Genomic DNA, 13,566 nt, shown 5'->3' with positions numbered 1-13,566 from the left:
CATTATGTAAGTAAGATAAGTAAGTGTTGGCCCTCTGGCTCGAGTATATGGTAAAGTGGCACGCGTCAAAAAGGTTGACGACCCCTGGTTTAGAGGCTAATTAAATGTTAGCATGTACAAATCCACCAGGTTGTATATGTGCATCTCCATCAATCACACAGCTGTAAATAAAAGAACCCCCCACCCCCTCGTTCGCAGCTGTGTCAGGTCTGACATTTGTTCTGACTTTCCACATGCCTGAGAACGCTCACGCTCTCCTGAAACTCGCCGTCTTGAAAGCAGGAGTTGACAAAACATTCCCAGCTCACGGTCCACTGGCTTGAACTTCCCTTTATTTGTACTGTAAATCCCCATTGAAGTTCTGCCACGCAGCTGAGAGACATGTCTGACCCAGAAATGAAAGGACTGATCTTAAAAGCAACCACAAAGAACTGTAAGTCTGTAAATTGTACTTTATATCTGAATAAAACCACGTGACCAACAAATAACAAGGAATGACGGGTAAAATGAGGACATTTATGACATCACATGACACAGCAGATTAGACTAACCCCCAATGGAACCTCCTCAAAGGAGGACATAGCATGAGTTCACCTCCAGTCTGCTCCTTTAGGGCTCAATGGTTCCCCCCCTAGTGGCTGTTTGTGTGTTTAAGCGTGTATAAATCTATCATTTAATGAGTCTAAATTGATGTTTCATTAATCTTTGTGACTACAATTGCCCCTCTGGGATAAATAAAGTATTGAATTGAATTAACGCCGTGTGTGTGTGTGTGTGTGTGCGTGTGGACACCAGCTGTACTTGTGCACCCCCAGAGAACCACACACGAGATCACTTATAACCTGCTAAAATAGCTTCGTAAAAGGTTTTCAGTTCATCTTTATTAAAACTAGAACTGTTAAAATGTACATTTTAATTGCCCATTTCTAAACCATGAGGACGAATACGTGATCAATAAATGTTATGTCAGGCCTTATAATCAATACACCAATATTTATTAAGGTTTGCTATTCAAATATCCTTTAACATAATCAATAAATGTGACGTTAATTAATAATCAATACTAACTTTTCAAATCTTTTTTATTTCCATTTAAATCCTATCAAAATAAGTTTAATTTCCAACCTCTAATTTACTTGCAGGTTCCTCTTGCGTCCACCAGGGGGCGTGAGCGGCGCGTCATGAAACAGACCAGCAACAAATAACTTGTTGAGGAAAGCTGTCATTTTATATTATAAATTAAGTGCTTAGATATTCATTGTGTTTGCCATCCACATAAATTTGTAAAAAAAAACAACAACTAAAAATGTGTTTTTGTAAGATAAATGAAGATGATGAGTCAGATCTCATCCTGTTTACCAGGAGGCCGGATTATCACTGCTCTTCTGCTCACCTTGCGAGAATGTGGCTTATTCCGTTATGATATAAGCAGGCCTTTGTTTCCCTAAATCTGAATTATGCATGGCTGAACTGAATCCGATTTACACACACACGGTTCAGACTTGCTTACGTTACACTTTGATGCGCAGAGGAAGCTTTCACCCTGGCCTATGAGCTTGTGTTTTCCACGTGTGTGTGTGTGTGTGTGAGAGAGAGAGAGAGAGAGAGAGGGCGACAGTAGTAGTAGATCTATTTCAGTCAGACATGATTAACTAAAAGAAATGAAACAAACATGAAAGACCAAAACAATATTCATTTTTACACATTGAAATAAAATTCCCATTTCCTCCAGTTCCAAATCAATAACTGATTTACTGATTTAGAATTCATCTTCACATTCTTAGAGTTTCTCAACCCTTAGATTCTCCATAATCTAGAACTTGTTTAAAAATGTGAAAGGGGAGAGAATGAGACATCCGGGTGGTGTGTGTGTGTGTGTGTGTTTGGGGGGGGGGGGGGGGGGTCTGATTTAGCTTCAAGCATATTGGCATCTCTCTCTCTCTCAATTTGCCTTCGTCACACCCACCCACGAACGTTGGGGGGGGGGTCCGCGGTAGGTGACAGCGACCATGTCAGCCGCTCACCACGGATCTTGGGCCCATAAAAAGCGGGTCCCGGTCGCAGAGCAGCTCAGACTGTCCGCCCTGCGTCATGGCGCGCACGTTCCGCGAGCAGCTCTTCCTGCTGGTTTCGTGTCTGTCCGTCCTGAAGGGAGACTCCAGGTACATCGAGGTGAGTAACGGGAACGTCAGAAGTATCCGCAGGCGATACCGGGAACGACTTTGACCTTTCCCGTCTGCAGAACAACGAAATCTCCAGAGATGATTTATTCTCGTTTCTCAACTCGGAGCCGAAGAGAGAAACACCGGAAGAGTTCCGGTACCGCCGACCTCTACGTAAGTCAAGGTCAGGGACCCTAAACGATCCGGTTTACGTCCCTTTATACTTGTTTTACAATTTAAATACTTTTAATGACGTAACAAATGTCTTGCCTCCGCTGGGCGCGCGTTCTCTGGCTGAACTGCTGTGCGTAATTGCGCGTCAGGTTGCCTGGACATGGTCGCGGTGGAGGGTCAGTTCACGTTCACGGCGGCGCGTCCTCAGCTCAGCTGCGCCGCTTTCCTCAGCGCGGAGCCCGACGAGCTGATCTCCGTGGATTACGCGAGTGTGGACATCGACTGCAGCGGGGGAGACTTCATCACGGTAAAAAGCGGAACCGGAGGAGGTGAGTCATCCATCCTTAACTCCCCCGAGTCACCTCTGCTCCGCGTCCCGCCCCGTGAAGGTGTTCGACGGCTGGGTGATGAAGGGGGAGACGTTCCCCAGCTCCCAGGACCACCCGCTGCCTCTCCGCGAGCGCTACGTGGATTACTGCGCGGCGGGATCCCCGGGGAGGACCGTGCGCTCCTCTCAGAACGTGGCCATGGTCTTCTTCCGAATTCACAACGCGGGCAGCGGCTTCACCCTGACGGTCAGGAAACACGCCAATCGTTTCCGTGAGTAGGATCCACGCAGTAAGGATGCTCTCCATCACTGTCTTCTGGGTCAGAACCGCAAGAAGGGGGATTCTGTCACACAGTAAATGTGAGGATGAGGAAAAAAGCTCGTGGGGAAGTTTAGAACTGCTGCGTCTGCACATTTACTCACTCAAGCACAGAATAAAACATTTTGTTAATGTCATTTTTGTTCGTTCTTCTCTGTATTTGTCTTCCGGCAGCCTGTAATGTCATCTCCCAGTCACCAGAGGGCAGTTACACAATGGTGACCCCCCAGCAGCACAGGAACTGCAGCTTCTCCATCATATACCCAGTGGAGATCGACGTCTCCGAGTTCAGCCTGGGACACTTCGACCTCCCAAAGGTGAACAATTCGCTTAAAGGTGTTAAAATGCTCTGGAACGACCGATCTGGGCCGCCGACGCAAAGGTCCTGGGACAACACGTAACTCTGTCTCCGACCTATTTTCACGGCGTCACTTGTATCTTTCTTTCAGCGTATTTGTCCCGTCATGTTTTCCTCTCCTCAGAGGTCCAAGCCCGGTTGTACGGAAACTGGAGATTTTGTGCAGCTGCTGGGAGGAAACGGCATCGACACGTCGAAGCTGCTGCCCATCACGGATCTCTGCATCTCCTTCACCGGACCCAGTGAGTAAAGGCCGAGCATCCCCGCATCAGCACCACAAGCATCATCATCATCATCAGCACCATCATCAGCACCGTAAGCATCATCATCATCATCAGCACCATCATCAGCACCATCATCAGCACTACAAGCATCATCATCATCACCGTAGGCATCATCATCATCATCAGCACCATCATCAGCACCGTAAGCATCATCATCATCATCAGCACCATCATCAGCACCGTAAGCATCATCATCATCATCAGCACCATCATCAGCACCACAAGCATCATCATCATCACCGTAAGCATCATCATCATCATCAGCACCATCATCAGCACCGTGAGCATCATCATCATCATCATCATCATCAGCACCGTGAGCATCATCATCATCATCATCATCAGCACCATCATCAGCACCGTGAGCATCATCATCATCATCATCATCATCAGCACCGTGAGCATCATCATCATCATCATCATCAGCACCATCATCAGCACCGTAAGCATCATCATCATCATCATCAGCACCATCATCAGCACCATCATCAGCACCACAAGCATCATCATCATCACCGTAAGCATCATCATCATCATCAGCACCATCATCAGCGCCGTAAGCATCATCATCATCATCACCATCACCACGGTGCCGGATTGACTTAATATTTCTCTCCCTTCTCCTCCCCAGCTCACCTGAAGATCGGCTGTGACATCACGGTGGTGAGGATGGTTTCCAGCGGGACGTTTGTCAGCCGGGTTTCCTTCAGCTACCGGCTGCTGGACCGCGTGGAGCTGCAGACGATCAGACTCAACAACGTGGAAGATTTCTGCTTCAGTAACTGACCCCAAAACGACCGTAAAGACGTCACCGACGAGAACCGACAAGAACCAACGAGAACCGACGAGAACCGACAAGAACCGTCAAGAACCGATGAGAACCGACGAGAACCGACGAGAACCGTCAAGAACCGACAAGAACCGACGAGAACTGACAAGAACCGTCAAGAACCGTCAAGAACCGACAAGAACCGACGAGAACCGACAAGAACCGTCAAGAACCGACAAGAACCGTCAAGAACCGTCAAGAACCATCAAGAACGGACAAGAACCAACAAGAACCGACAAGAACCGTCAAGAACCGACAAGAACCGTCAAGAACCGACAAGAACCAAGAACCGACAAGAACCGACAAGAACCTATCAGAACGTCCGGGTGGTTCCTTCTGGTGAAACATCACAGACCCAAAGACGCGACAGTAAAAGCGTAAAATAAGATCGTTCAGTGATATGTTATTAAAGACTCCAGCATTTGCAGGACTTTTCACTAGTTTGTTTATTTATTTATTGTTTTCGCTCATGGCTGTAATTAAAGCTCCACGAAGCATCCTTTTGTGTTTGGATGTTTCATGTTGTGTTGCGTTCCCAAAGAGGAGACATACGATTCCGTCACGTTCTTGAATGGGAACGGTGCTAAAAAGAACGTTTCTGAGTCAGGGAACGCGTTTCATGTAATAAATTAAAGTGTTTGTTGCCATTATGTGGTTACATTTGTATAAAACCTTTTTTGTAATAAACTTATACTGCATGACAAAACGCACACAACTGTGTTTTTGCTCCTGTTACTCCTCCTGAGGAGGTCGAGGTTCCAGGAAAAAGAAATGCATTGTGTTCTGTGCTAAATTAAGAGAAGAATTCACCAAAAATATTAATCCAATCAAGATCTGATCATCGTCATGGCAACAGAATCTCTGATGACGTTTGTATAACGGACTCCATGTATCTCACAAGGTGTAAAAATCTGTGCCTCCTGAAGCTCTGAGATCACAAATTGATTTGGATATACATATTTTTATTAGATCCATTTCAAGCTGAAATGTTGAGGCGGAGGCAGACGCTCAATATTTTGAGTGATGTGAGTCTTTGAACATCACACACTCGTTCATTTCTCTGTGGCTTTAATAATAATAATAACAACAGATGTTTGTCTTTCTAAAAGTCACTTTGTCTTATTTTCCTTCTTAAATATCCGCGTGTTTGTGAATGACTTGACACACGGATCACATTTAGGACATATCACTGTATTGATCTTTGATCTGCGCTCCTTTTGAACGCTTATCGACACACATCATTGGTCGATGTCTGTCCGCTCAGGAAATTGAAGTTCTCCAATATATATTGATTTGATATTTTTTAATCGTGAATTGGTGTGCAAGATCACTCCCTTCACCCAAAAGCATGAGTGACTTGGAAAAAATCTAACTTAATGTAAAAATCAATAAATGATAAGTTTCCGTTTTAAACATTGAGCCGATGTTTCTGTAATACCAACAAGTGAGAGGTAAAATTACAAAATGTTTAAATCAGATGACTTGTCATAGAAAAAGCTATAAATACACAAATATAAAGACGATCAAATGCCACTTATGATTGATTGCAACCTTTTAGAGATGGAAACAAAAATATAATTACTACACTACAACTATCTGGTGATTATCCTGCTCCATTACAGCCAATCACACAGATTGCATTGTAATGGGCGAGCGCCATCTGCACCCATAAAAGCATCGCACTGCACTATGTTGGATTCTGCACGTCACCGCAGAGAATGTCATCGCTAATTAAGTGTCTGCTTTGGTATTCTGGGAAAATCCAGATGCAGTTTCCTCCCGAAGGTGACAGGACCAGCATTCCTGCTGGAGGGTAGGACGCATCCCGTGATTGGCTGATGCCAATAGACCCAGGTGGGCCATGTATCTTGAGAAAGTCTTGCGATTAGACTTCAAGCCATCGTCTGACAGCTCCAGGATGATCGTGGATAAATGAAAGACGGAGTCTACTTCCATTTATCCCAAACCGTGTCCAGGGAACGCCTGGCCTAGGGGGGAAGTTGGGCAACACTGAAATCTGATTGGTTACCCCAGTGGTATTTTTAATTCCATGATATTTTACATTTATTTAAGCTATAAAGTGCATCAAGAATGAATAATGTTTTTGTTTTTGGATGGATTGTTTATCTTTAAAAGCTTCTTTGGATTAAATTATTACCTCAATTCATGTCAAGAAAACAAAAACACAGGATTGCCAGAAACTATTAAGTTTATTTTAATATGTGAAAACTTGTGTATTAAATTGTGTACCTAAAGCCATCTTTGAATGTCCCCCACCCCCCCCCCCCCTCCCCTCCCCAGGCCGGTAAAGTCTGGACACGGCCCTGATTGATAATCCCATACAGCAGAAAGTACAAACGATTGAACTGACGTGAAGACATTAGCTGATAAAGATTTACTCTCGTTTCACAGCTTCTTCTCGGCAGACTTCTTCTTCTTCTGCTCCTGGAAGAAGTCGTTGCAGGCGACGGTCAGGGCGGCCACCAACACCACAAACTCGTTGAAGTCCACCTCGTTGTCTTTGTTCGAGTCCAGGTCATTCATGATTTTCTCCACCAGCATCGGATCCTTCTGGGACTGGGAAGAGAAGTAGGGAATATTTAGCGCCTTAAAGAGCGGCTTCAGAGCGACGCAGAGAAACACGCAGTCGTCTGACCGATAGCGGAGATTTAAATTGATGGCTGCCGTCTGTGGTGACGTGGCTGCTAAATGATTGATTGAGAGTCAAGTGACGGCTTCCCGTCTCCTGTGTGAAACCGCAGAGGAGACGCTGATCTTTATTAGAGTAAAGGTTCTAATGGAATCCACGCTTCTGACAAGGTTTCTTCCTCCTGAAACCGTAGAGGAATCCTTTAGTTTATCCCAAAAAAGAATTCATCTGCTCCTGCATGGAGAGGGCGACGCCCTGCAGGACGGGGGCTGACCTCAAAGGGGCGGATTAGACAAGACAAGTGTGGGAAAGGATCCTCAAATTTCAGAGTGGATCCGATTATAAGGATGGATCCGTGAACGTCAGCAATCTAAGCCGACTTCCGCCACACATAAACAAACCGGTGGATTTCCATTCAGCTGAGAGGACGGGTGGCGTGGATTCCACTGAAGAAGGAGCACATTCCCCATTGATCTTTGAATTAGGATTTGATCCAATTAAAAGCGGCGGTTGTGCATCTCATTGCATTTTCAAACTTAAAATAAAGCCACATAAATGATAAAAACAACCATCTGTCCTCTTCCTGCTGGACATGATTCACTCGTGCAATGGCGTCAAAGTTTTTCTGAAGAAACGGAAGGTGAATGTCGCTGGCGCCGGGTCTATTCTCAGAGGTGACTTGAGCCCGAGGGGGGGGGGATGACATCACGGAACAGTCTATATTTGGAGGCGACATGGGCCGCTGATGATGATGTGTGTGTGTGAGCACCTGAGGCGGGCATCGGCGGTTTGACTCTCAGGCTCCGGCCGCTCTCCTGACGCGTTTGGCTAATACCAACTGCTATCGCACACACTCAGGGGCTTATCTGAAATGACCTTGTCCGTGTCCTCCTCGCCATCCTTTATTTTCCCACAATGCCGCGGTGCGAGAAGCACCAGCAGTTATGCTTTTACAGCAGGATACAAATCAAAAAAAACAAGGTCAGGATGCTCTTCCTGTAAATCACCTCAGCCCCCAGAACCTTTAAACCCAAAGGAACAGAGATCCTCAAAGTCCAAGAGATGGTCACACAAAACAAAACGCGACAGCGTCGAGCCCAGTAAGCCCAACCAGTGTTCCCATGAGGCGGACTTTACCATGAGGAAGTCGGTGAGCTCGCTGTTCAGCAGCAGCTTCAACTCGCCCTTGTTGAGTTTGAATTTGTCTCCGTCGTGTCCAGAGTAGTTGTAGAAGACGGTTATCAGCGCATCCATGGCACCCTCGAGCTGGCTGGGCATTCTTCTAGGAGGACGGTGGCGTCTCTCGATTCCTGAAAGCGAAGACATTTTACGACCGATGCAATGAAGGCAGCTTCTCCAGAAGAATGAGAGCGGCGCTCCTACCTGATTAGAGTCCTGCACCGATGTGACGAGCGGCGCTGTGGCACGACTTGTTTGTTCGGAAATGACGGGGAAGCCGGGCCGGCCTCTACCTTAGCTGGGATAATTAATTCCACAGGTGACGCAGCCATGGTAACCGCCTTTCTTTCCAGATTTAAGTGAATAACAAAACATGTGCCGGTGCAACCTTGGAGCCCCCTCCAGGGGTATTCATCAAACCCTGAGCTGGGCCTGCGTTGCTTACAGCAAAGGTACGGTCCGGAAGCGAAGATCGATCATATTGACCCTGGAAAACGGATCCCGATCCGGTGTTTATCAAGAATCAAGAATCAAGAATCAAGAAATGTTTATTGTCATTCATACGCTCTTATGCACGAACGAAAAACAGCACTCAGGTCCCAGCTCGAGGCACACAACACACATTCATTCAACTTAAACTAGTTTAGGGGTTATCAACTAAAATCTGATTTTGGATAAAGGTGGGTCTATTTTAATAACCCTGAACCAAATAATCAACTGTCTGAAATACGTGTATGTTTGTGTACTCTGCAGTACTTTGTGTGCGTTTGGTACTTCCTTGCATTAAGCACATGCGGCGCGGCATAATGTCTGGAGGATTCTGTCATCTCAGAAAAAAACATGATTACATCATTATGATGTCATCAGGATTATCTTTTTTTTTAAGGACTTTTTGGAGATGGGCAGGGGTTAATGAAAGATGCTATCCCGTTGTGGGGCATGCAGGATTACTGGAGGGTGATCCATATCGGACACCAGGAGAAGAGGCGTCATCTCAGTCCCTGCTGGGCACATTTTTACCGTTCTTTCTGAACTCTGGTCCCCAATGGGGAGAAATAAATGCGCTTGTGTCCTGTTGGAGCAGGATATCACATCCCTAAATACAACGGAGGATGTTCCAGCTCGTCCACACAAAACTGTGACACAAAGAACAACTCTCAGTTCAACACATTCAGCATCACCACAGGGACACACCTTTACACAAAGTCATCACAGGCAAATTAGTGGTCAAATTAAACATCAGTTCCACCTGCTTCTTTACGCTGGTGTTATAGAGTTTATTTTTAGCAGCGGCGGCTCAATAATTTACACTCCTGTGACGCTTCTGTGTCGTAACTGACAGTGGAGAATAACTCCCTTCACCTGAGGGAGGCGCACCTGGGCCCGCCTCCCCACGGAGATAATGAGTTTCCACTTATTCGAGCGATGAAACAGTTTCCCCTCCCGGCGGCTGATGGAGGTGACATCACAACGAAAGCTGACATGTTTTCATCAGGTCATTTCAATGCCACAGAATCCAGCTTGGAGATGTCGCCGAGGCCTCAGAGGAACACGAGGAAATGGTAGATCTTCATAATGAAGCTGGGATGAAAGCTTACATTTGATAACAGGTAATAAATGCTCCACGAGTTCTTATATTATAAATGCATAACATTAAGCATCTTATAAGTTATACGATATGATAATGCTCGTCCTGACTGGAGCCGTCGGAACTTTTTGGACTCCTAACCTGTTGATCATTCCTGACACAAATCTCTTCCTCTTCCCTTCATACCTTCACGCAGCCTCCGGAAACCTTTACCCTGACAAAAAGGATTTAGTCAGGAAGAAACAATCCGGGTTACTCTCTCACCTTTACCTTTACCTTTACGTATTTCTGCTCTCACTGCTTCCCTCATCTCCTCTGTCTGAATCCGTCTTCTCTATTGATCTGTATTCCTTATTGCCCACTTCCACACAGGGAATATTACTGTGACTGCACGTTTTCATCAACGTTACACACCGAGCAATTAAACCAGATAAAAAAAAAACAAAGAACACATGTGAAAAGTAGGCGTCATTGATCACTTGATTGTTACCGCCCCCTCCTGGCTGATCGGTGGTTTCACAATGTTGACATTTCAACATTTAAACCAGCAGAGGTCACCTTTCATCCCAAAACAGACATGCAGTCAGAAAATTCTACAAAACCTACCGGTACTGACATTTTTCTACCAAAAAGATCAAAATAGTTTCCCCTTTGTGAAGTCGCCTGTCTAAACACGTCACGGAACCTGCCGTGTTTTCCTGTCCCACTCTGCGTGTCTCCTCTCTCGCACCGGCGGTTAGAACCGGTTTGGCAGGTTTCTTGTTGTTTCTCTTTAGACATGTCCTGCTTATTTTGGAAATACTGCATTGAAATGCCTCAAGGCTATCTTGATGTGTGTGCGTGCATTCCCACCATTAGAACTTTGGGAGTTTACCTTTGACCTTTCTTGCCAAACTAAGCCCTCACAGGGTTAAAACGGGCCCGTCAGCAGGATTATGCAAAAAACTGCTGGACGGATCTCCGTTAAACTCGGTAAAGGACGACTTTGCCTTGACGTTAAGACACCCCGATGTGTCGCTCTGTCTGAATGAAGCCAGAAGCTAAGACCCCTGGGAGTTGGAGGCCACCTGGTCCAACTGGTGACACTCTTTGCCTTTCTTACACAAAACCTTTACGACATACGAGAACCCCGCAGCAGACGGCGCACGATGCAAGGTGGAAACATGCACCGCAAACCGACACGCAGATCATCTGTAGTTCCTGCACGTCGGTCTCCGCAGTCCTCCGACCGACGAGCGTCTCCCTGGTTACACGCTGCAGCTGACTAATGTTCAAAAGGAGCCAGGGAGTGCCCCCCCCTCCCCCGTCCAACATGAGAATGGAACGTATTCTACAAAAGCGGTGAGACGACACCCCACCACAATCATTTACCTCTTTAAACAGCCCCCGCCCACCTCAAACGATGGTATCACCTGGCTGCTTCTTCACCTGGGGGGAGGGAGAAGAGCCTCCGAATCCCCCCACCGCCACTGCAAGCTTCGTCACGCCACGGCGTCCAGCTCGACCCACGTTCCATCCCAGACAGAAGAATCATTAACCAGAAAGTAAACGTGGACATTTATTTGCTTACCAAGTATAGATAATTATAATAAAAGAAAAGAACCCCCCCATCCCAGCACATTCCACACATTCCACACATTTTCCGGGAGTCTGCTCCGTGTCCCTTTTGTGCTGCGGGACAACCGGGACGGTGACTCACTCCAGGCAGGAATGGAACCGGTTACGCAACGTTAAAAAGGAGTTTCACAGAAACTACATCCTGTCGCGTTATGATTTATTAAAGAGACGACGTAACAGGACCGTCCTGTTACGTAACAGGAGCAGAAAACTTCAACACGGGTGGATTAAAATACACAAAACTTACTGACTGCAAGCGGGACAATACACGGGGGGGGGGGGGGTCGCGTCCACGTTTCCTGTCATGGACTCGGCGCCGTGAAACTAATCAGTCAAAAACAAACACCCAACCGGACTTCAGTCAACGGGAATTTCCTCCTTTGAGTTCAACAATTAAATAATATTCACACAGTAAAAACAGGTTGCTCCTAACGGGGGCTGAAGTCCAGACCCATCTACTGAGTCCTGACGGGCCAGATTCCGACCCCCCCCCCGCCCCCCTCGTCGAGGCTAGCAGGTGCTGCTCTGCGTGTTCCCGCTCTCCGACACGTAGGACTTGCTCTTCCTGGAGTATTTCATGGAGCTGAAGGAGACCCTCATCCTCTCCACGGTCCGGCTGCTCCTGCACAGCAGCGTGTTCTTCACGTGGTCCCGGAAGTCCTCGGACACGAAGTAGTAGATGAACGGGTCCAGGCAGCTGTTGAGGCTGGCCAGGCACAGCGTGGCCACGTAGAAGCCGTAGCCGTTGTCCACCACGCCGTCCTTCAGCAGCGAGTAGTGCACCACCAGCATGACGTTACTGGGCACGAAGCACACCAGGAAGGTCACCAGCACCGTCACGATCAGCACCACGGCTCGGCGGCGGTTCTTGGACGCCGTGCTGTCCTCCATGTCGTTCCCCAGAGCGCGGAGCAGCAGGACGTACGAGATGGCGATCAGCACGCACGGGACGAGGAACACGACCAGAGCCATGAAGATGAAGTAATAGTAGGGGAGCTGGACGGACGGGAAGGGGTCCAGGGGGTCCTCGATCACGCTGACGTCGTGGCAGGTGGTCACGTTCGGGTCTTTGAGTTTGGCGGTGTGGTCGTACAGGTACAGGGGCGTGGTAGCGAGCCAGACAAACGCCCAAATGGCCAGGCAGACGCCCACGGCCACCCCGGTGTTCTTCCTCTGCTGGGACAGCGGGTGGGCCACGACCCAGTAGCGCTGCACGCTGAGGCAGGTGATGAAGAGGACGGAGCAGTACATGTTCCCGTAGAAGAAGCCCACCAGCACTTTGCACAGCGGCTCGCCGTAGACCCAGTCGTTGCCGTTGAAGTGGTAGGAGATCTTCAGCGGCGTCCAGATGACGAAGAGGAGGTCGGCCAGGGCCAGGTTGGCCATGTAGACGGAGGACGGGTGCTTCTTCTTGGTCCGGAAGAGGAAGACCCAGAGGGCCATGCCGTTGGCAGGAAGTCCCACCACAAACACGACGACGTACAGGATGGGGAGGAAGACGGTGGTGAGGGCGCTCTTCAGCGTGTCGGACGTCGCCTTGTCGACGACGACCCGTTGGGAGTTTTCAGGGTCAATCACGCCAATGAAGCCCCGCCCCTTACCTAAAAGGATAAGGAGTGTTAAACACAGCTGGGTCAAAGGCAACACGAACGGGCAAAAATATAATAATCCAGAATTTACTGATTTACTCGCTGAGTTTTAAAGTTAAGCACGCCTTCATTTCCCAGCATTCCCCTCGGCCTGGGATAAACTCACGATGCGTTAAGTTTAAAAATATAATAAAAGATTCCCTTTGAAATACTGACGCACCGACTTTAGCCTGTGATCGAACGCGGCCTGCGCGCGTGACCGCGTTAAACAACACAGGTGAGTCTGAGTTCACCTGCAGCGCGTGACCGCGTTAAACAACACAGGTGAGTCTTAGTTTACCTGCAGCGCGTGACGCGGAAAAGCAGCAGAAAAGCACGAGCAGCGACAAAAGGCGAGCAAAATCCATGTCGACGTGCTTCCGACGTTTCACCACCAACTTCTGCTTCTTCTCCCCCCGCGGACAGCAGATTACAACTTTAGAGGACACG

At 47.7% G+C, this 13,566-nt stretch overlaps 3 protein-coding genes across 3 annotated transcripts; 1 reads left to right on the top strand and 2 right to left on the bottom strand.

Annotated features, from left to right (window-relative positions):
* The first annotated feature begins 2,091 nt into the window (after positions 1-2,091).
* Positions 2,092-4,411, top strand: crhbp (corticotropin releasing hormone binding protein). Its single transcript, XM_068752884.1, has 7 exons — positions 2,092-2,172; positions 2,243-2,336; positions 2,486-2,643; positions 2,726-2,936; positions 3,158-3,300; positions 3,466-3,583; positions 4,257-4,411. Exons 1-7 carry the CDS (start codon positions 2,092-2,094, stop codon positions 4,409-4,411), a joined length of 960 nt encoding a protein of 319 aa, XP_068608985.1.
* A 2,449-nt stretch (positions 4,412-6,860) lies between these two features.
* On the bottom strand, positions 6,861-8,382 carry s100z (S100 calcium binding protein Z). The gene is made up of 2 exons (XM_068752691.1): positions 8,242-8,382; positions 6,861-7,031 (listed from the first exon to the last, which is right to left on the bottom strand). The coding sequence occupies exons 1-2, from the start codon at positions 8,380-8,382 to the stop codon at positions 6,861-6,863; spliced, it is 312 nt and encodes a 103-aa protein (XP_068608792.1).
* Positions 8,383-11,518: 3,136 nt separating this feature from the next.
* LOC137908711 (proteinase-activated receptor 2-like) lies at positions 11,519-13,484 on the bottom strand. Its single transcript, XM_068753133.1, has 2 exons — positions 13,418-13,484; positions 11,519-13,089 (listed from the first exon to the last, which is right to left on the bottom strand). Exons 1-2 carry the CDS (start codon positions 13,482-13,484, stop codon positions 11,999-12,001), a joined length of 1,158 nt encoding a protein of 385 aa, XP_068609234.1. The 3' UTR covers positions 11,519-11,998.
* Positions 13,485-13,566: the final 82 nt, after the last annotated feature.

The sequence above is a fragment of the Brachionichthys hirsutus genome, chromosome 19, assembly GCF_040956055.1.
Source record: "Brachionichthys hirsutus isolate HB-005 chromosome 19, CSIRO-AGI_Bhir_v1, whole genome shotgun sequence".
Classification (NCBI taxonomy): Eukaryota; Metazoa; Chordata; class Actinopteri; order Lophiiformes; family Brachionichthyidae; genus Brachionichthys; species Brachionichthys hirsutus.
This window is presented reverse-complemented; position numbering and strand designations above follow the sequence as displayed.